This window comes from Glycine soja, chromosome 4 (assembly GCF_004193775.1).
Source record: "Glycine soja cultivar W05 chromosome 4, ASM419377v2, whole genome shotgun sequence".
Taxonomy (NCBI): domain Eukaryota; kingdom Viridiplantae; phylum Streptophyta; class Magnoliopsida; order Fabales; family Fabaceae; genus Glycine; species Glycine soja.
Genome location: NC_041005.1, coordinates 5,653,968 through 5,675,115, shown reverse-complemented (window position 1 = coordinate 5,675,115; position 21,148 = coordinate 5,653,968). Strand labels below are relative to the sequence as shown.

The 21,148-nt window shown below is 33.9% G+C and overlaps 4 protein-coding genes across 4 annotated transcripts; 2 read left to right on the top strand and 2 right to left on the bottom strand.

Annotated features, from left to right (window-relative positions):
* Positions 1-1,150: 1,150 nt before the first annotated feature.
* Positions 1,151-2,959, bottom strand: LOC114408978 (putative UPF0481 protein At3g02645). The gene is made up of 2 exons (XM_028372225.1): positions 1,536-2,959; positions 1,151-1,421 (listed from the first exon to the last, which is right to left on the bottom strand). The coding sequence occupies exon 1, from the start codon at positions 2,843-2,845 to the stop codon at positions 1,568-1,570; it is 1,278 nt and encodes a 425-aa protein (XP_028228026.1). The 5' UTR covers positions 2,846-2,959; the 3' UTR covers positions 1,151-1,421; positions 1,536-1,567.
* Positions 2,960-3,963: 1,004 nt separating this feature from the next.
* On the bottom strand, positions 3,964-6,199 carry LOC114408977. The gene is made up of 3 exons (XM_028372224.1): positions 5,985-6,199; positions 5,129-5,360; positions 3,964-4,453 (listed from the first exon to the last, which is right to left on the bottom strand). The coding sequence occupies exons 1-3, from the start codon at positions 6,083-6,085 to the stop codon at positions 4,157-4,159; spliced, it is 630 nt and encodes a 209-aa protein (XP_028228025.1). The 5' UTR covers positions 6,086-6,199; the 3' UTR covers positions 3,964-4,156.
* A 2,595-nt stretch (positions 6,200-8,794) lies between these two features.
* On the top strand, positions 8,795-11,804 carry LOC114408976 (protein OVEREXPRESSOR OF CATIONIC PEROXIDASE 3-like). The gene is made up of 4 exons (XM_028372223.1): positions 8,795-9,039; positions 9,218-9,571; positions 10,231-10,545; positions 11,399-11,804. The coding sequence occupies exons 1-4, from the start codon at positions 8,881-8,883 to the stop codon at positions 11,537-11,539; spliced, it is 969 nt and encodes a 322-aa protein (XP_028228024.1). The 5' UTR covers positions 8,795-8,880; the 3' UTR covers positions 11,540-11,804.
* Positions 11,805-13,595: 1,791 nt separating this feature from the next.
* On the top strand, positions 13,596-19,562 carry LOC114408975 (cellulose synthase A catalytic subunit 1 [UDP-forming]). The gene is made up of 14 exons (XM_028372222.1): positions 13,596-13,828; positions 14,021-14,216; positions 14,314-14,492; positions 14,634-14,751; positions 14,844-15,033; positions 15,409-15,675; positions 15,779-16,124; positions 16,332-16,469; positions 16,550-16,675; positions 17,136-17,348; positions 17,468-17,732; positions 17,923-18,119; positions 18,242-18,592; positions 18,717-19,562. The coding sequence occupies exons 1-14, from the start codon at positions 13,745-13,747 to the stop codon at positions 19,299-19,301; spliced, it is 3,255 nt and encodes a 1,084-aa protein (XP_028228023.1). The 5' UTR covers positions 13,596-13,744; the 3' UTR covers positions 19,302-19,562.
* Positions 19,563-21,148: the final 1,586 nt, after the last annotated feature.

Below are 21,148 nucleotides of genomic sequence, written 5' to 3'. Positions count from 1 at the left end.
GTTGGAAAATATTGTTTGGGACTTATCAAAGTCTTTTTTAGGTTCACGTTACTTAATAATAATCGTAACTGATTCCCATTCTATAGACTTAAAGATGAAAATAATGGAACACTCCTACCATGATCTTTTGCATTTAACAAACTAAATTTAATTGTTTGCCCTGCAAATTCTTCTGTTTGTGTTTAGGTGTATTTGAGGAATTTATTTTAAATTAAAATAATTTTATAAAATTAATTTTAAGTAAACGTGAATTTAAAATAATATAATTTATATTAAGGACCTGATGGGGCTGACTACCCCCACAGATCGAGCCATAAATCCTTTTTTGGGGCCCCTGGCCATCCTCTACGCCAAAAGAAGAAAATTGAATTTAAAAAAAATATTTAAAAACTTGCAATTTAATTTAATTTTGGATATATAATTAGTAAAATAAATTTTACCATATATATATATATATATATTTGAACAAATTATGTTGACATATATGAGGTTTTGTTAAATTAAACAAAATATCTCTACTTTGTTACTCTATATGATTTTTTGTTTTAAAAACATTATAACTAATCATATTGATGTCGATATTGATATATACATTAATTTCGTGGACTCAATGTAGGGGTAAAAAAATGTTAAGAATAATGTGTGTAATTCGACAAAATCTCATGGAGTATCAGTATATTTTTATGCCATATTTTTTTATATTTAAATTAATTAATTTCATATATATATATATATATATATATATATATATATATATATATATATATATTTCTTATAATTTTTAAATTTATTTTATTTAGTCACTATGATTAATAAGTGAATTTTTTAATCCTTAAAATTTATATTTTAATTTTTAAAAAGTATTTATTGTTATAATTCTTTACACGGAATTAAACAAATTCAAGGATGGATTAAAACATAAATTTTAAAGACTAAAAAATTCACTTATTGGTTATAAAAACTAAAAAAAATAAATTTAAAAATTACATAGACTAAACGAGTAATTAAATTTATATATATTAATAATTTTAAAAAATAGTTAATTTGCAACATTTTTTGCAATAAAATTAATTAAAATATTTACAAAAACACACCAATTTAAACATAACACAAATTAAGATTAATAAGACATAAATTTTCTCCCATAATCAAGAAACAAAAACAAAAGAAATCTAAATATATAATATATAAAACAAAGACAGTGATAATAATTGGCTACAACAAAGCAAACCAAACAAAAACAAAAAAGGACAGTTGAGTTCCTAATAATTGTGCAATAAAGAAGAGCTAGCGAACATAAAATTGAAAAAAAAAAAAAAAAACAAAGGAGGAATAAGGAAGGAGGGGACTTCATGCATACCCATCATCATCCCGTCGTGATGAGTAATTTTGGGAAGGAGTAAATTAATATGTTACAGCACCTGAAATAAGGAAGTCACTGAAACATCGTTAGACCAAAGGAATGAAGTAGAAATCGAAAAGAATAAGAAAAAAAATTAAGAATAATCCAGCATTTAACAATAATTGAAATTTACCTGGCCTTTCGGGCTGAGGGGAGGCATATACTCTATTGTTGTATTACTTGCAAGACAGAACAAACTGATTGAACCAAAGAGAGAACAAGGAGAACAATTCCAGCAATGGAAACAGCAATTTGCCAAGGAGTCTTACAATAATCTCGCCTAAGAGTGGACTTCAATTTATGGCAAGGGTTTCTACAAAAAGCATTCAACTTTTGGCAGAGTTCAGAGTAATGGGAACTGAAATTTATATGTGTAACATTTTTCCAAAGACCATTAAACATGTCAGCCACAGAATCGCTATCCCCTAGCCAGTTAACGAGTACTCCCTTTCGAACAAGTACATCCACATCTCTACTGGTATTTACAAGGAAGTCCAAAACAGCAACATAGTCTGTAACAAAGGAATGGTAGGGATAATGACACTGCTCCAAAGCCACCATATTGCGAAATATAAGTTCAGTCCAATCTTGCACTTTCAACTGCGGGATTTCAAGAACACCTCCTGAAAATTTCAAGTCCAGCAAGCAGCATTTGCTTGTGGTGTTAGCCTTAAACCTCACCCCTGCTTCCGACAACTCAGCAGCACTGGGAAGATGTACAACTGTCTTCTCGATGCGATTTTGCTGAGGATGTTGCAGGTGAAAAGTTCTTAAGAGATCCGTGAAGTGTTTTATCATAACACCATGGAAGTTCAATTCGGATCTATTGTAAAAGGAAAAATAGTCAAATGTAAAAGCAATAAATGGAGGGATATTCTTTTTACCGCCGCGGCCAGATGTAGAGGTGTAAGACTGCATCGAGAGACCGAAAAGATGGTCGAGAACAAAAAAAGGAAGTTGGTTCTCAAGCAACAACAGATCCAATCTTACATTAGTAGTCAACCAGGGTTTTAAAAGAATCGATCCATTGTTCCCTGAGTTTTCTTCATAATAGGTCAACCAAAAAAGCTCAAATATAAAACCAGAATCCACAAGGATGATTTTCAGCAGCTCCTCCTTGGTGAACTCAAGGGCGTCTGAGTAACAGCTACGGAATCGGGGCTCTACGTCCTGTATGTAGCGGATCCAGGTCTCCAAGCCTGTGTTGGAACGTTTAAGAAATGCGTTGCAATAGATGAGTTTGTGTTTCTCCATGTTTTGAAGGCGAGGATTGCCTTTGTGGTGAAAAGGGCCTATGGAAACGACCTTGGGGGTGTAGGCATCTTCGTTGAGCTTGCGGATATCAAAGGGGACTCTGTAGATGCAACACTCATCAGTTACGGGTGCCTCTGCCTTCTCCAGCATCGCCCTAATACTGTTCACAACATCATCCTGGTTCCTCATTCTAGTTATCTTCGCAGAAGCCAAAAATGCAATAAACTTAACAAGCTTATGCGACTTAGTTGGGTTTATTGTTTGTGGATAGAAGAAAAAAAGAAAGAGCCAGAAGCCTATGGGAAGGGGTGAGAAAAAAAAATAAAAACTGATAAAACAAGATTTTATTATTCTTATTTTTTTTGTGTGAGAAAATATTTTTTAAAAAATATTTTTAAAAATTCAACTAAATATATTATCACTTTATTTTCTGTTTCAAACGAGAATGAAAGAAAAAACAAAACCAAACAACTAACAATTATGATTTATGGCAGATATTACCCTATTCCTATGTCTTTCCATTAAATTTCATAGTCCCTGCTGCGAAAGTTCCTTCTCTTTCCTCTCCTGGAGGGGGAATCCAGCGACTGGGATATACTTTTTTCTTTTCTTAGACCTACCACTACGTCTCACACGTGGTAGGAAAAGCTTAACGAGATTGATATGCTAGAAAATGTTCATATCTCCTATACAATTTTTATGTGCTTCAAATTTTTTGTGGTTTTTATCTCCTGCGTTTGATAAAAGCATTATTTTTGCTGATTGAAAATTGAGTTGGATAGAATTTCGATAGAATTTTGTAGTGACTCCTCACATGTTTCTCATTAATTCAATGCGAAATATCAATGAAACTGTTGGCGAGTATTTCTCATTTGAATATATGAATTGTGGAGATTATTCATTTAATCTCACCACTCAATTTAATCATAGCTAGTTTGTGATTGAAAGGGTCTGTTTCAAATATTGGACGCATCGTTTGTCAAGCAATCAATTATTATTTATTAGTTGCGGAAGAAATATTTTCAAAACTGGTTGAGAAATTGTCAAAAACTCCGACAATGCAGGTTTTTCTTTCCTTGAACAAATTAATGCGGTATTCACTTTGCACGGGATAAAGTGAGTAAAAAACTACATAATCATTTGTCTGTTGCTGTTATGATTATGCATCTATTTTATTGTTTTATCATAAAACAACAAAAATATGTACTGGAAACAGGAGGATGCCAACTTCATGCATGCTCTGGAGAATTTTCAGTACTATTTATATGACTTCTAAGTTAGTTATTCTAATATAACAACCACTTTGATGAGTTGATTGATATCTATATTTATAAATAATTTGCTAAGCCTCTTTCCCGTCTACAAATCAACAAGCTCAATCAATTAAAAGGAATATAGTAAAACGAGATGGTAATGATTCTGGCAAAACTGAACTATATATGTTCCAAAATGAATTTGGGAGGAAAGCGTACAATTTAAACTTATCAACATGAATATCACTTATTTCAGCTTAGACTTAGATGAGTTCTTGAGTGGTCTTGCAGACGACTTGATAGGGGCTGACCTGACAACCTTCTTCACATCATACTTAACAGATGAGAAAGCACATATCATGGCGATCACCATTGTTGGGTAGACGTACACGGCTTTTGCAGGATCAGTATTTACTGGCTTTCCTAAAATCCCTTCTTTGACCAGCCCCCAAATTATAAGTAGGGACCCGAACATGCTCATTCTCCCGGGTTTTAGAATACCCACAAGTGCTCCGGCCACTGTGAAGTAGCTCCCTGCAAGAACCTGGAAAACAATTGAAGTATTTTTATAGATGAAAAGTGTCAACAGAAACCTAATGGAAAATGGAATCATGTGATACAATGCAATTAATTGAAAATTCCACATGACGGTATATCAAATTGCAAATAGACAAGAATAACACGGAATAATTATGGAGCACATTTTATTGGGAAGAGTAATGCTAGCAACAACTATCTCACTTCTGATTTAATGATACTCTCTTCGATTTAGAAGTAAGACTCACCAGAATTGGTGTTTTCCAACGAATTCAAGTCAAGTCAATCACAGGGAGTTAGAAAGAGTGTCTGAAAGAGTGTAGCTAACATTCCTCTTGTTAGCAATTAATGCCTCTTTAATTTGCCAACAGAGTATTCTCTTCGGCCAGAGGGTTTTTTTTTTCCTTGGGAAACAAAATTGCCTTAGAAAATAAAACTAGAAATCTAATAATCATTTTTTATTTAGCTATTCAACTTAGCAAAGACATCAGCCATTTCAAAACTAAATAGTCCACCCAAAATCCTTGACAAGAGTAAGGCTCAAATTAGAAAAGATGGTTGCAACTGACAAGAACAAACAACTCCACAAAATGAGAAAGGAGGCTTAATTTAACTTTTAAGTCAATACAAGAGACCTCAATAATCAAAAGACAAAATGTGTAGGGTAGTCAAATTGCCAAACCTCCAAGCGCTGAAGATCAGTTACTGCAGAAGCTTCCTTCACACCGGTCAAGTTATACAAGTCCAACAAACTATCCCAACTTGGAACGGTCATGTTGTGGATGAGGCCGTTCACTGCAGCCCCTGGGTACAGAAGACCCTTCACAACAACAACAGGAAAGATCTCACTTGCAATTAACTGCGATGACGTGACATGCAAAGGGGTTGTACACATGCCAGATCTGCAAGTCACCCTGTAAAAAAAGAATCAATTTCAAACAAGCTCATTGCTACAAACTATAGTATAGTTTAACCTACGGAGTTTAATTTTCATATATTACGAGTGTAAAGATTTCTGCACTATCAACCAATTAGAAATCACTCTGTATATCACAATTGAAGTTATTTACATGACATCATGATTAGATGATAATGTAAAAAACCTTCACACTATCAGTGCATCATAACTATTATTAAGTTATTTAACTACCATATAAAAAAAAAAATAACAAGGTTATTAGATCGCAGAAGAAAGTAAGTAAAATTGGAAGCATGTATGAAGATATCCAAGTCAACCATCAAATGGTTAATTAATGATTTGAAAGTTGATATTAACTCTTTAAGTCAAAAGGTAGTTAACATAAAGGAAACCATCTAACAAATATTGATTTCGGTTAAATCGGACACATGGTTTTTTTTCCCTCTCTTATTTCCCTTTTTTTTTTTTTAAATGTCATGTATATCGTGGTCACAATTCAACTCTTGGATGCTGATGATTTGAAAAGGAACCACAATTTTTGTGCATAAATTGGCGACGCGTGTGTATTGTTTTCATGGGATTTTTTGCAGATTCGGGAAGAAGGAGGGGTTGGGAGTACCTGAAAAGAGGAATCTGGAAGATGATGAGGAGGAAGAAGATGCGAGATGCTATTGAGGAAACGTTGTCGGTCCATTTCGAGGGTGCTGTGGGAGTTGCCATGGTGGAGACGGAGAATCTGAAGCTTCTCGACGCTGTGGAACCTCTTTCTTGAGTTTCTTCCCTGTCACAGCTAACAGTAACAGGGTATCCGTTTGTAATTTCCGCTACTTTATGTTTTCTATTTCATAAACTTGTTTTATTAATTTGTCTTTACTGCAAACATAATAAAATGCTAGATTATTTTTTTCCATCTTTCTATTTAATTGGTTTTATTTAATTTGATTTCTTAATTTTCAAAATTGCATTTATATTGTTCTTTCTCTCTAATTAATCATAAGAATGTTAGTGGAATTGAATACGTGTTTTTTTATAATGAAATTAAATACGTGTTACTCTCACACTTTTGTGACCACTAGAGATAAATAAAAAATAAGTTAAATTATAATTTTAATTTTTAATAATTTTAAATTTGTAATTTTGATTTTTTACAGAAAAGTCAATTTTCTTTGGGCATGGCTTTGATGATACTCATGCGAGTGTATGCTTCTTATAACTAGGTTTATAGATTTATTTATTTGGTCAACAAAATGTGATATTTATATTTTGTTGCAAAATATGCAGCAAACTATGTATGGTAGTGCAAATTATGATCTTGAAATGTTGAAATATTTCATACTAGTTAAAAGGTTATCCTTTGAATCAAAGTTTCATGATGTCAGTGCGAAAGATGTTGTGTTTGTTCAGCTTTCTAGCTCGAAGCTGTATAAATAGATTAAAACTTAATGAATAAGGGAAGTTAGTAGACAGTTTTCTGATGCGGATGGGGTGAAAATTTCATTATGTAAGGTTACCTATGCTTTTGAAATGGGATTTAGATAAATGAAATCATTGGTGGAGAAATTGTATTTTTTTTTTTCCTTTTATGGGTACATTTAGCACATCTCATTAAAGTTAAGTGTTTCATCCCTTTTGAGTTGTAATCATATATCTTATAATTTTAAACCTAACTATATTTTGATATTATTTATAGTTTAATGGTCATATACATGAAAGTATGTTATTTACAATTTATTAAGTTCTTAAAATGGAAGTGATTATTTTTAAGTTATTTATTTGAATGAATGATAACAAGCAGTAAAATAAGAACATGTGATTACATATAGATACGTTAACATTTAAATCATTAGAATCTCACCCATATAAGTTAGAGTAAGAAAAAAAATTAAGAAATAACACATGTTAGTTATCACTTTTTAATAAGGATAGCAAATAAAATTATTTTCATCTTTGAAGTTATTTTTTTCTTCCAAACAACATGTTGACATAATTAATCTCTTGTCATTTTATGTGATAGATTTTCACTTTCTATTAACCCCAACACAAATAAAAGGTCTCAATATATGAGTATATTTTTAGATTCATAATATGACTAATTTGAATGTGTCAAATTGAAACAATTGACCTTACAACAAAAAAAATCATTACTAATTCTATTTGTTATTGTCTTCTAAAATTAGATGTTTATGCATTGTTTACAATAATGTCAATAGAAAGAGCTTATACCAAATATGGACATTCAATCAAGAGGATTTTCATATTTCTCTATGTGATGGAAGATAAATATAAGATTTTTATCAGTCTACTGTGTGATGGATAAAAAATATTCAAATAGTATTTATAGAATTTAAATAGTTTGACATTTATAATAGATGAACCAATAAACAAAGTTTATAGTAAAACAATTTTACATGTCATAATAACTTTGTCATATAGTGAGGTAAACATTGAGTTTGATTGATTTGAATTTGTAATTTAAGTGCATTATATTCTATCAATCTCTCTAAACTTTGTTTATAACTTTTTTTTTTTTTTGCATTTTAGTAGAAATGATGTTGTTTTGATTGTGTGAACTTATGAGCTAAATAGATAACATTATTTTATAAAATATATTATATATTTTAATTTTATTAATTTCGATTTTTATTTATTAAGTTCTACATTTAATCATACTATACATTTAATCTTGTAGCTTACACATAGGTCCGCCCAAAGTAGTGAACTAGTATAAAATATTTTTGGGTGTGAATAATATAAATGTTTTTATTTGATATAGATATTAATATTTCTATAAAAAAAACTTTTCATATTTTATAACACAAGTATCTATCTTGTAATTAAATTTAAATATTAATCCAATTCATGGTTGAGTTTTAGATATTTATATATTTTTATGTTGACGTGTATACTTTGTTTCTTTGATTTTTTAGATACTAAAATAAAAATTAAATGTAAACTGTAGGCAACATTTCAAAATTAAAATATAAATAAACAACTAATTTTATTTCTCAACTATTACTTTCTCGCATAATTAGTCTTTAAAACAACAAAATTATTTAAATAAAAGTTGAAATATTAAATATTTTTTGGTTTAAAGGTGCTATGAGGAAACTAATTACAAAAGAGAAAAAATCGATCAGATTAAAATCACCTTATGGATCTTAAGTTGATATATTTTAATAAAGCTCACAGATTAATTTCAGATTTTTAAATATTTAGGAATTACTTAACATAATTTTCAATATTTTTCAGTGAAGATAATTTTTTTTAGGCTGTGTTTTTTTAAGATGAAAATAATATTAAAAAAAACATTTTTTTTAGGAACTCACAATTTTTATAGGTTACTTTAATTTAATTTTTTATTTATTTTCATCCTCTAGTTTAGAATTTATTCTTCCTTTTAAGAGAAGACTAATTCGTCAAAAATAAAAATGGTGGTTTACTAGATAAACATCAAAGAAACCTCACTCTCTGGCCTCGTCACTCCCAAGTCCCAACCCGAAGAAGAGAAGAGAAGGATGGCTGTGGTTTTTCAGTGTTTATGGTGTGCTCGGAGTGACCCCTTCCTCACTCTTCCTTTCCAACGCAAACCACTTCTTTGCTCTGTCTTTCTTTCCTCTCGCCCTCGTAACCTCTGCTCTTCAATTGTCGCTGCTGCTTCCAAAAACAAAAACAAGGTCATTTCTATATTACCACATCCTTTCTGCTTCTTTCTCTGAAATAATAAACAAATTGGATCTCTAGTAAAGTGTTTTTCCTTCTTTTTGATTGTCGATGAATGTTTCGGCTTATCTTCCTAGCTTTTTTATTTCTGTGTGTTAATGTGAGTTTATTTTTTTGCTTTATATTTCACAGCAAAAAAAGTCTCGTGATCATGTTACTAAGGACGATGAAGATGGCGTGGACGCTTTTGAGCTGCTCTTCAAGCAACTCGAAGAAGATCTCAAACGCGGTGATTTGTCAGACGATGATGGTGAGGATGAGATAAGTGAAGAAGACATGGCATTGCTTGAACGTGAGTTGGAAAATGCTTTGGGGGACTTTGATGGTGAATTGTTAAACTCGGATGTAATCGACATCGAAACTGGCGGTGATCCAGAAAATGATGATGATATTGAGGATGGTGGAGATGAAAGGTCACTGAACCTTAGGAATTGGCAGATGAAGAAATTGGCTAGAGCCTTAAAAGCTGGCCGCCGCAAAACAAGTGTAAGTGTCTTGTTTGTTCATTATTTTAAGAAATTGCCTTGTTCCAATCTCATTTGTGCTTAGTTAGCTAACTATTTTCAATGGATAACCGATAAAAATATGTTTTTGGGACCATAACTAAGGGTATATGGGATTGTTTTGGTTGCCCTTAGCAGAGGTTAAGCATACTGATTTGTTCCCTACTTGAAGTTCTTGTATGACTTTTCATTGTTTGATAAATCACAATCTGTCTGGGAAAATGCCAACTATTTGTTTAAGCCTCTTATTCCATTACCATTGGTAATATGATGCAATTTCTGATTTTATGACCTCTTCTTGATAGTCGGTAGGTAGAAGCTTCCTATAGCCTGATTGATTGTTGAGGCTTGCCAGGTCTGGTTGCTTGCTTCCTGAATGACCTGGAGTTCTGATTAAGGGCAATTCATACTAGTTAGTGCAGAGGATCTATCTGAGGGGGATAAATACTGAGGATTAGACTTTACATAAGATAAATTTTCTGATTGAAAATTTTGTTTCCTCCTCATGTGAGGGATTATCATAGATGGGTGAATTCTTTTTATTGTCATCCATACTTAACATGAAAGACACCATTGCCAGGACAGCCCCATATATCAACTTCAGAATTTCATTCCTCAAATTCACTTTTTAACTTGTTGCAGATAAAAAATCTTGCTGCCGATCTTTGTCTTGATAGGGCTCTTGTTCTTCAATTGCTTCGTGACCCTCCTCCAAATCTTTTAATGATGAGTCTATCAATACCTGATGAACCCACAACGACTGTAGTATCACTTGAAACTAAGCCCAGTGAGATTGTTCATAAAGAAACAAGTATTGATCATGCAGAAATAGAATCTGAACCTAAGGCTAAAGTACCTGTTCATACCTTGCAACGTAATTGGCATGCTCAAAAGCGACTGAAAAAGGCCCATGTTGACACTTTGGAGAGAGTTTATAGGAGATCAAAACGACCCACTGTAAGTAACATTTGCCTTACTTCAACATTACAAGTTTTGTGATAGAAGATCTTGTGTAACTAATCTTCTTATTTATTTACTCCATTTTTTTCTCTTTTACTAGCAATTTCCTCTAGAATCAATAGTTTTAAGGGAGAACGAGAAACTTCAAATAATGCATGCTTGTACTAGTATTCACGTTTTAAGCAAAACAATTAAGATGTGTAATACTGTAATGAATACCTTTGTGTTTCATGATTCCGTGTTATATTTTTGGTTGGAAAATTATATGACATTTACTACAATTGCTAAAATGAAAGTCAATCAGTGGTTCTCATTCTCAGAGCTAAAAGGTAAATGTTCCATGTTAATATCAGACAGATAGAGATCTCACTCCCTTTCTGACCTCTGTCATAAACACTACATATGCCCATGTTCTTATCTTTATTTGCCCCAAATAAAAGTGAAAAAAATGGACAGACAAAAAAAAAGCCCGCTCAAATCAAACTGCTCTGTTTTCCAATTTGCATTACTCTTTAATTATAAATATGATATGTTGCATTAATAGGCTAATGGCAACACGAGTCTTTCTAGTAATTATAAGAATAGAACTTGAATGTTCTTTAGGTGTTTTCGGTGTTGTTTTTAAAATCAAAATTGGAGTTTACCGTGGTAATTTGCCTAATAAAGGTTTCTATTAAAAATCAACATAAATTATTGAAGTCAAACTCTATTTTGATTGTTGAATAACACTAAAAACACCTAAGCAACTGCATATAGATTTTGTCATTATTATTATCATTTTGTAGTTTTCCTTAAAGCATTTTTTCTTAACTTCCATACCGTTTTCTGTCTGCCTTGAATCACAATGCAGAATGCAATGATCAGTAGTATCGTACATGTAACAAACATTCCTCGAAAAAAAGTTGTTAAGTGGTTTGAAGACAAACGTGCTGAGGAGGGAGTTCCAGATCGCCGTGTTCCTTACCAGCGCTCTGTTCCTGAAACTGCATGAAGATTTTAACTTCTTTGATCTGCTTTTATATTGTAGGCTATGTGAAAAATGTTACACAATTGTATAGTAAGTTACGTTTCACTTTCACCAACCCTAGTCATGTTTTGAGGGTTTGTTATGCGAGGAGGTAGAAGTGACAAAAGTGATAATTGGTTATTACACTGGCTATTGAAAATGGGACTTCGGTTCCTGGATACATGTGCATTTTTGGTCCTTTGCTTCTTATCTCAAATACTAAATAAGTCGTCAAAGAAGGGGTTCTCTAGTTCTTTGTCATAGAGTAGTCTTATGCATTAAGCCATGTTGCCAAAGGGCATGATGACATCTACCCCAATATACTCACTAGTTTGAAAAAGTTGTGTTAGCGAAAGCTCCATCGACTCCTCTCAAATGATATATAATGATTATAAGATTTTTTTTTGGTAAATATATTATTGGCATGAAAAATTTATTGATTTTGTTAATGATTAATCTTTATGGAAGAATTTGATTAATTATTTTTAATGAAATTCTTTTTTTTCTAATCAAGTCTTTTTTTTATTCACAAGATTTAAATTTAAGATTTTATCTTTCGGATCAATGACTTGTAAATATGATTAATGTCTCCTTTCTTTTTCTGTCTATCGAAAAAGCAAATATAGAGATGTGATGCTTCAAGTATAGTGTAATATTATTGTAACATGCATCTTTTTTTATAAGACTAGATTCATAATACTCCTTCTAACACTAATATCAAATTAAATGGGAGATGGTAGGGCAAAACAAATGGGAAAATTTTGACCTGTGCTATAATAAATGTGGAATGATTAATTAATCAATCAATCTTAATTTGGATTAAATTTTACATTTGTTGATCCTAATCCTAATCGGATCAAGAAATAAAATGAATATTTCGAGGCATAAATAAATAAGTATTTATTAAAAGAAATTATTGAATACAATTATTAATGGAATGATATAAACTGCACAACTACTTTTGACCTATATAAATTATAATATTATTCTAATCCTACATATGCTTACAATGGGCATATTTTCAAACGTGTAAACTTTTTTTATATTAGGGTATGTAAGCTCCTTTTAAATTAGTGTACATTTTTTTTTGACATATTTTACTTATTTTTGGATGAATTTCAAATTAATCAAGATTTTTTTCTCTTTATAAATTAGGGAATTAAGATAAAAAAAAATTAGTGTAAAGTACAATTGATGATACAAATCAAAAAAATGCTTTACATGAAGTTTTGTACAGATTCTTCCTAGCAGCACCCCATTCAATAACCTTATTATATTGTTTTTTTAATAGTACATGAGCAAAACATTCTTAGAAAATTAAAGATGTTTTTTTTGTTTTGCTTTCACTCTCAAAATAGAACTAGTTTTTAAATGGGCTGGTTCACATTGGTTTTTTTTTCTTCAAAATATAATCTTTCTGACAACAACATGAATAAACTCTATCAGAAAAAATCTCTATTCGAATTATACGTGATGTCAACTTATAAAAAAAGTTGTAAATATTATTGTATATAAACAAATATTTACTATTTATGCAAATAGTTTTTATTATTTAATTATATATTTAAAAATATATACAATTTAATAAAATTTAGATATAATAAAAAACAATAAGGAATATCACTTCACTAATTCGACACATAATTTCATTTGTCGGTCACACATAATATTATTACAAGAAATTGACAGCAAATTATTCAGCGTTAGTTGTAACGGTCCAGTTATTATATTTGTAATAAGGTCAGATCCGTAATTTGGTCGACGATGGAGCATATTTGTAAACTCGCGTGGCACCGACAGCCGGTGAGAGGAAAACCGGGAGCAAGCGGTAATAACTGGGACAGCCTGGTGCCAAACTCCGCATCGCTTCGCGTCTCTTTCACAGCGGTTAACACGTGTCCGCACGTGATTGGAGGAATTCAGAAGAAGACAAAGTAGAAGCTGAGCTTAGCTGCATAAGCCAGAGCTTAAACGGCTTGGGAAGAACACCGGGAACGGGTTCATCCGGTAAAGTAATAACCATAAAAGAGACAGTAAGAGAGAGAGAGCGTGTTAGAGTCTGCAAGTGAAGAGAGAGAGTGAGAGATGGCGTATTGAATGGGCGAAGATTTTCACGCTTTGCTTTTGCCTCCAAATTGATCTCTCTCTGTCACGAGCTTTGATCTGAAGCGAAGCACTTCCTCTGCGAACATGGAAGCAAGTGCGGGAATGGTTGCCGGTTCGCATAAACGGAACGAGCTCGTTCGGATTCGCCACGATTCTTCTGACAGCGGGGTGAGTCTAACACATTCTCTCCGTACACAATGTTATTCTCGTTTTCTTCGTCTGCGTCAGATCTGATTTTCACTTTAGTGATTTTCTGCGTTACTTAGTTCGATCTTCGAGTTTTTTTAACTTTTTATTTACTAGTAATTAAGTAAGGAATTAAAATAGTTCTGACTTAGTGTGATGCTTTTAAATATGTAGTCTAAACCCATGAAGAATTTGAATGGGCAAATCTGTCAAATATGCGGTGATACTGTTGGATTAACTGCTACTGGTGATGTGTTTGTTGCTTGCAACGAGTGTGCTTTCCCTGTGTGTCGTCCTTGTTATGAATATGAGCGGAAGGATGGGAACCAGTCTTGTCCACAGTGCAAGACTAGATACAAGAGGCACAGAGGTAGGTTTGTGAGCTTATTTACTTGTTTTTTGGTTATAATTATGTATTGCGATTGAGTTTTGATTTGAACGAGATGATTGTGGATATTGTTATTTAGGGAGTCCTCGAGTTGAGGGTGATGAAGATGAAGATGATTCTGATGATATCGAGAATGAGTTCAATTATGCCCAAGGAAAAGCCAAGGCCAGGCGGCAGTGGGAAGACGATCCTGACCTGTCGTCGTCTTCTAGACGTGAATCTCAACAGCCAATTCCCCTCCTCACCAATGGCCAAACGGTAGTAATCTATTAAACTGTTATATGATTTCCGTATGTGGATCTTACTTTAGATTTTGTCTGCATCTTTTATGCTGACTGCTGGCTGGGGATTAATATAACCCTCTGATGACTGATCTCATTCTTAATTTAATATGGTCAGATGTCTGGTGAGATTCCATGTGCCACACCTGATACTCAATCTGTGCGAACTACTTCAGGTCCTCTGGGCCCATCTGAAAAGGTTCACTCACTTCCCTATGTTGATCCAAGGCAACCAGGTATAGAGTTAACTTGAAGTGATGCTACAGTATGATATTTCTTATTTCATGGTTATATGAAATTTATATTGACTAAATCTTTGTTATTACAGTTCCAGTAAGAATTGTGGACCCATCAAAGGACTTGAATTCTTATGGTCTGGGAAATGTTGACTGGAAAGAAAGGGTTGAAGGTTGGAAGCTTAAGCAGGAGAAAAATATGGTGCAAATGACTGGTAGATACGCTGAAGGGAAAGGTGGAGATGTTGAAGGGACTGGTTCTAATGGAGAAGAACTTCAAATGTAAGCCACTTATGCCATTTCCATTGATGTTTAATGACTAGATCATAATTTGGAAAGTATTGCAGAAATCTTTGCTAATGTAAGTTAGACCATGAAATTTTTTCCTTTCAATAGCATTCAAGGCCATTAAAGTTGATTCACATTCTCTTTGTTACAAAGATTGCATTTTAGTTCCCTGTCATTGTAGGATAGATTAGTACTTGTGGTAGTGTTACATCATTTTTTTTTAAAGTGGGGTTGAGGGGGATTATAGGTCTAGATTCTTTTTTAATGAAATTCATAACTTGCAGGCAGAATATACAAGCTTTCAATATCTATGCAGTTTGAATTTCGTTTCTTTATTTTAAGTTAAATAGTGATTTTTTTTCCTGACAGGGTAGATGATGCTCGACAACCTATGAGTCGTGTTGTGCCAATTCCTTCATCTCAGCTGACGCCTTATCGTGTTGTTATCATCCTCCGGCTGATTATTCTTGGCTTCTTCTTACAATATCGTGTAACTCATCCTGTGAAAGATGCATACCCACTGTGGTTGACATCAGTTATTTGTGAGATTTGGTTTGCCTTATCCTGGCTCTTGGATCAGTTTCCAAAATGGTCTCCCATTAATCGTGAGACTTATCTTGAACGGCTTGCTTTAAGGTCTGTGTTTGCTCATTTTATTCATGTTTTGTTGGGCTTCGCATCTTGGTTTAACTATCATGTGTCATTTTGTATGTCACTAATCTTAGTATGTCTTGTTTAGGTATGATCGTGAAGGAGAACCATCACAGTTAGATCCTGTTGATGTGTTTGTTAGTACAGTGGATCCCCTCAAAGAGCCACCTCTTGTTACTGCAAACACCGTTTTGTCTATACTTTCTGTTGATTACCCTGTCGACAAAGTTTCCTGCTATGTATCAGATGATGGTTCAGCTATGTTGACCTTTGAAGCACTATCTGAAACAGCTGAGTTTGCGAAGAAGTGGGTGCCCTTTTGCAAAAAGCACAATATTGAACCAAGAGCCCCAGAGTTTTATTTTGCCCAGAAGATTGATTACTTAAAGGACAAGATTCAGCCCTCGTTTGTAAAAGAGCGACGGGCAATGAAGGTTGTTCTTTGAGGCATTGTGTTTCCACTTCCAGTTAAATATTTATATCTAGACATTTTTAATATACCAAGTGAAAACTTTGTTGACAACAAAGCATGCTGTTCCATAACTTGAGCATGAAAATTCTTCTTTACTCCTCTCCACCCATGGCCTGTAGTTTGGTACATGAGTATAACAAATTAACTATAGATATTTTTTGCTTATCAGAGAGAATATGAAGAATTCAAAGTACGGATCAATGCCCTTGTAGCCAAAGCTCAGAAGATGCCAGAGGAAGGTTGGACAATGCAGGATGGAACTCCTTGGCCTGGAAATAATCCTAGGGATCATCCGGGAATGATTCAGGTATTACCATTTTCTTCAAAGTGCATGAATAATCTTTTGCCTTTGTTATATTTTCAAGCTGTAATTTTTGTTTTGTGCAGGTGTTTTTAGGTCATAGTGGGGGGCTGGATACAGATGGAAATGAGCTGCCTAGACTTGTTTATGTTTCTCGTGAGAAGCGACCAGGCTTCCAACATCACAAGAAGGCTGGAGCTATGAATGCTTTGGTTTGTCAAACTGAAGCTTCTTATTTTATGTTTTATGAAATTGCTGATTTATACTTTTCTTAAATGGCTTTATCCTGTGTCTTGTTTCACTCTTATCAAATTTATGACTTTTATGTAGCTGTGGGTTTTACTTGTGCTTATGTCAGAACTGAATAGATATGGAAAATAACCTACAAACTGATGCAAATGATGTTGGTACTTGCGATTCAACATGACACAATGATAGACTAGCAACTATTAATAACAAGTTTTCTAATCTGCTTTAGGATGTGAATGATGTTGGTAGTTGATCATGTGGATTTTGTATTTGAGTTAGTAGAGAAAATTATTATTGGTCCTTCTGCAAACCAATTATACATTTCCTTTACTGTGCCATGGTTGGGTATGATTGTTGCGGTTTTTATTTACCAGAAAATATGTTTTGAGCATATCTAACCGTGGTTTATCTTGTGTGATGTAGATTCGAGTTTCTGCTGTCTTGACCAATGGTGCATATCTTCTGAATGTGGATTGTGATCACTATTTCAATAATAGCAAAGCCCTCAAAGAAGCCATGTGTTTCATGATGGATCCTGTTCTTGGAAAGAAGACATGCTATGTTCAATTTCCTCAGAGATTTGACGGCATTGACTTGCACGATCGATATGCCAATCGCAATATTGTGTTCTTTGATGTATGTATCACTTTATTTTTGTGTAATTTTATGAAGTTGCAAAAATGAAAATATTTTCTTTGTTTGCATTGCTCACCAGTGCTTTGGCTAAATTTCATTTCTTTTTTTGTACCTGTCAGATCAACATGAAAGGTCAGGATGGTGTTCAGGGCCCAGTCTATGTGGGAACTGGTTGTTGTTTCAATAGGCAAGCTTTGTATGGTTATGATCCTGTTTTGACTGAGGAAGATTTGGAACCTAACATTATTGTAAAGAGTTGTTGCGGTTCTAGAAAGAAGGGAAAGGGTGGCAATAAGAAGTACAGTGACAAGAAGAAGGCGATGGGAAGAACTGAATCCACTGTACCCATATTTAATATGGAAGACATAGAGGAGGGTGTTGAAGGTATGCTGTTATGAGAAAACTATTGTTGATTTCATGTAATTTTATTGCTCCCTGTATCCCATTGATCAACTTTACTGGTAATTTACGCGAATTTGCTATAGTTTGTTTGCCAAATATGCATACAGAATTATCTGAAAAACAAGATGACAATGTCCTATCCCTAGCTGATATGCAATGTGTCCTTCTTCAGGTTATGATGATGAAAGGACACTACTTATGTCTCAAAAGAGCTTGGAGAAGCGTTTTGGTCAGTCTCCAGTTTTTATTGCTGCCACTTTCATGGAGCAGGGTGGCATTCCACCTTCAACGAACCCTGCAACTCTTCTTAAGGAAGCAATCCATGTTATCAGCTGTGGTTACGAAGACAAGACAGAATGGGGCAAAGAGGTGAGCATGTCAATTTATCATTGTGCTCTTCATTCCTGTCCTCTGGTATTAAGGAAATATGAGATGCAACACTAATGAGTAGCTTGTTTAGATATTAATTAAACATTTTCTGGCTTCATCAGATTGGATGGATCTATGGCTCTGTGACAGAAGATATCTTGACTGGGTTCAAGATGCATGCTCGTGGTTGGATTTCCATCTATTGCATGCCACCTCGCCCAGCATTTAAGGGTTCTGCTCCTATCAATCTTTCTGATCGTCTCAATCAGGTGCTTCGGTGGGCCTTGGGTTCAATTGAGATCTTTCTAAGCAGGCATTGTCCCTTGTGGTATGGCTACAATGGGAAGTTGAAGCCTCTGATGAGGCTTGCTTATATTAACACCATTGTCTACCCGTTTACCTCAATCCCATTGATTGCTTACTGTACGCTTCCTGCATTTTGTCTTCTCACAAATAAATTTATTATTCCTGAGGTAACTGATTTCTATCTCATTTTTTCCTGATAAATTTATATAATTCTCGATAGTGATCTAATTGTCAATGTGAACTTTCTAAAATTTTGGAAGTCCAATAACATTTTGGTTAATCTTTATGCAGATAAGCAACTTTGCCAGTATGTGGTTCATTCTTCTCTTTGTCTCCATTTTTACCACTTCAATTCTTGAGCTTAGGTGGAGTGGGGTCAGTATAGAAGACTGGTGGAGAAATGAACAGTTCTGGGTTATCGGTGGGACATCTGCGCATCTCTTTGCTGTGTTCCAGGGGCTTCTAAAAGTGCTTGCTGGGATCGATACAAATTTTACTGTTACATCGAAGGCATCGGACGAGGATGGGGACTTTGCCGAGCTTTATGTGTTTAAATGGACATCACTTCTCATCCCTCCTACAACAGTGCTTATTGTGAATTTGGTTGGGATTGTGGCTGGTGTATCCTATGCCATAAACAGTGGTTACCAGTCTTGGGGTCCACTATTTGGCAAGCTGTTCTTTGCTATCTGGGTCATTGCCCATCTATACCCATTCTTGAAGGGTCTCTTGGGCAGGCAAAATCGTACCCCAACCATTGTTATTGTTTGGTCCGTTCTTCTTGCTTCAATATTCTCCTTGCTGTGGGTGAGGATTGATCCCTTCACCTCTGACTCCAACAAATTAACCAATGGTCAATGTGGCATCAACTGTTAGTTCTCTTGTATGATTCATTTTGTGTTGTTATTCCCTTTTGCTTGGAGATACACAAGGTTGCTGTCGTGTATATAGCAAGAATTTTCAGCCTATCAAAGTTGTCTGGAGGATTGAACCCCTGAAATAGATGGGAATGTACCCTCTCTGTTTCTATTATTTATCTACATGTTCCTTACAAGAATAGTCAGTAGTAATGTTGAGGTGTATGTTATATTTTTTCCCCACAGAATATAAATTTGTTCATGCGAATATTTAATGAAAGCCAACAAGGTCCTGTGTTGTTTTGTTCTTTACATGTCCTTTCATTTGTCAACTGTTCTCTATCTACATACTGCAGTACTAGGAGTAGAACGGGGCAAGAACCCAACATGTCCTTAATTTAGAAATTATTGAGTAGACAACAGTTGTTTCAGAATTAAGGTAGATTAGATATAATATCTGTACGTTGTGTGAACACCTAAATAGTCTTTAGAACAGTAATTCAATAATCGCGAATTTGACAAAATAGGAGATGAAATTATATTTAAGCTATTTTTTTATTGAAGATTGCAATACAAATAATTAAATATATTTTAATAAAAAAAATTACGTTTAATTTTGTAATCATAAAAACTGCTGTCACTTTGCTACTGTTGTAACTGTTGCTGACATTTTTAAGAATAATGGCCTGATGGCATTACGTTATTATATCATGAATACTGGGATAGGCAGTCGCTTGCCGCTATCACAGTTTTTCTTCCTTTCTAGAATTTAGTATAATGCAATTTTGGTGTTATGGTTATTAATGTGTTTAACACCACTTACCTGTTGCTTGCTGCTGGGAACTTTCCCGTGTAACAAAATAAATAAATAAAAATGCATGAGTCAATTTTGTTTGAAATTTAACTGCCAACAGTCTGAGATACTGTTATATCCCCTACCCACTCCTAATGACTTCAGAAAAGGGGGGAAAGTGTTGCTTAAAGAACTAAAAGTTGGGAATGTCGCAGTGAAGACCAGGAAAAAAAAATGCTGCATATGCTTCTTTTTTATATCATTAGAAAATGAACACATGCATTTAAATAGGCCAATAATCAGTGATTTGTATTCCGTTAAATTGACAACAATAGTGATACAAATATGGGCCAGGGAGGTAGAATTAATAACTCGCAGCCCACTGTTCCTCATGATGCAAGGCCCATTCGATTTAAGAAAATTCCTGTCAAATTCCATGATCACATACTCTACAAATGAATACTTGTTTTCATTAAACTTTCCCAATTTGTTTTTATCCCTTTATTCCTTTTGTTTCTAGAAGGCTGTGACTCAGCCAAGGTTTGTTAGTAGTGCTTTGCTGATAGACCCTGTGAGAGGTTCTGTTATCCAAGACTATATATGCTGTAATTGCTCGCTGAATGGAAATATAGAATTCTGTTTGAGTATGTTTGGATAGAGAAATTTAATAGGGTAATTCAATTTTTTAAAGGATTTTAATTACTTTTCAATTAAATAAGATGTTTGGATAAAAATTTGAAAAGAAATTGAAATTTGAGTATTTGGATCAGGGATTTTAATTAACTTAAATATTAGCATTTCAAATTCTTTGATTTTATGAAAGAATTTGAAATTCTTGTGCTGTGCTTCTCCAGAAAACTTCCTTCATTCTCTCAGTATTCTCTCTCTTATAAGAGCTTCATCGCCGCGATGAACTCCTTCGTCTTTGGCTTCTCGGCGAACTCCGCCACAAAGTCCTCCACCACGACGGCACTGGCGGCAGTGCTGGCAACAGCGGTGGAGATGGCGAGGCGCTTCTCCTTGCGGTTGATCTTGATGGACCAGTCGCGGGGCTTCGGGCCGAAGATGACACC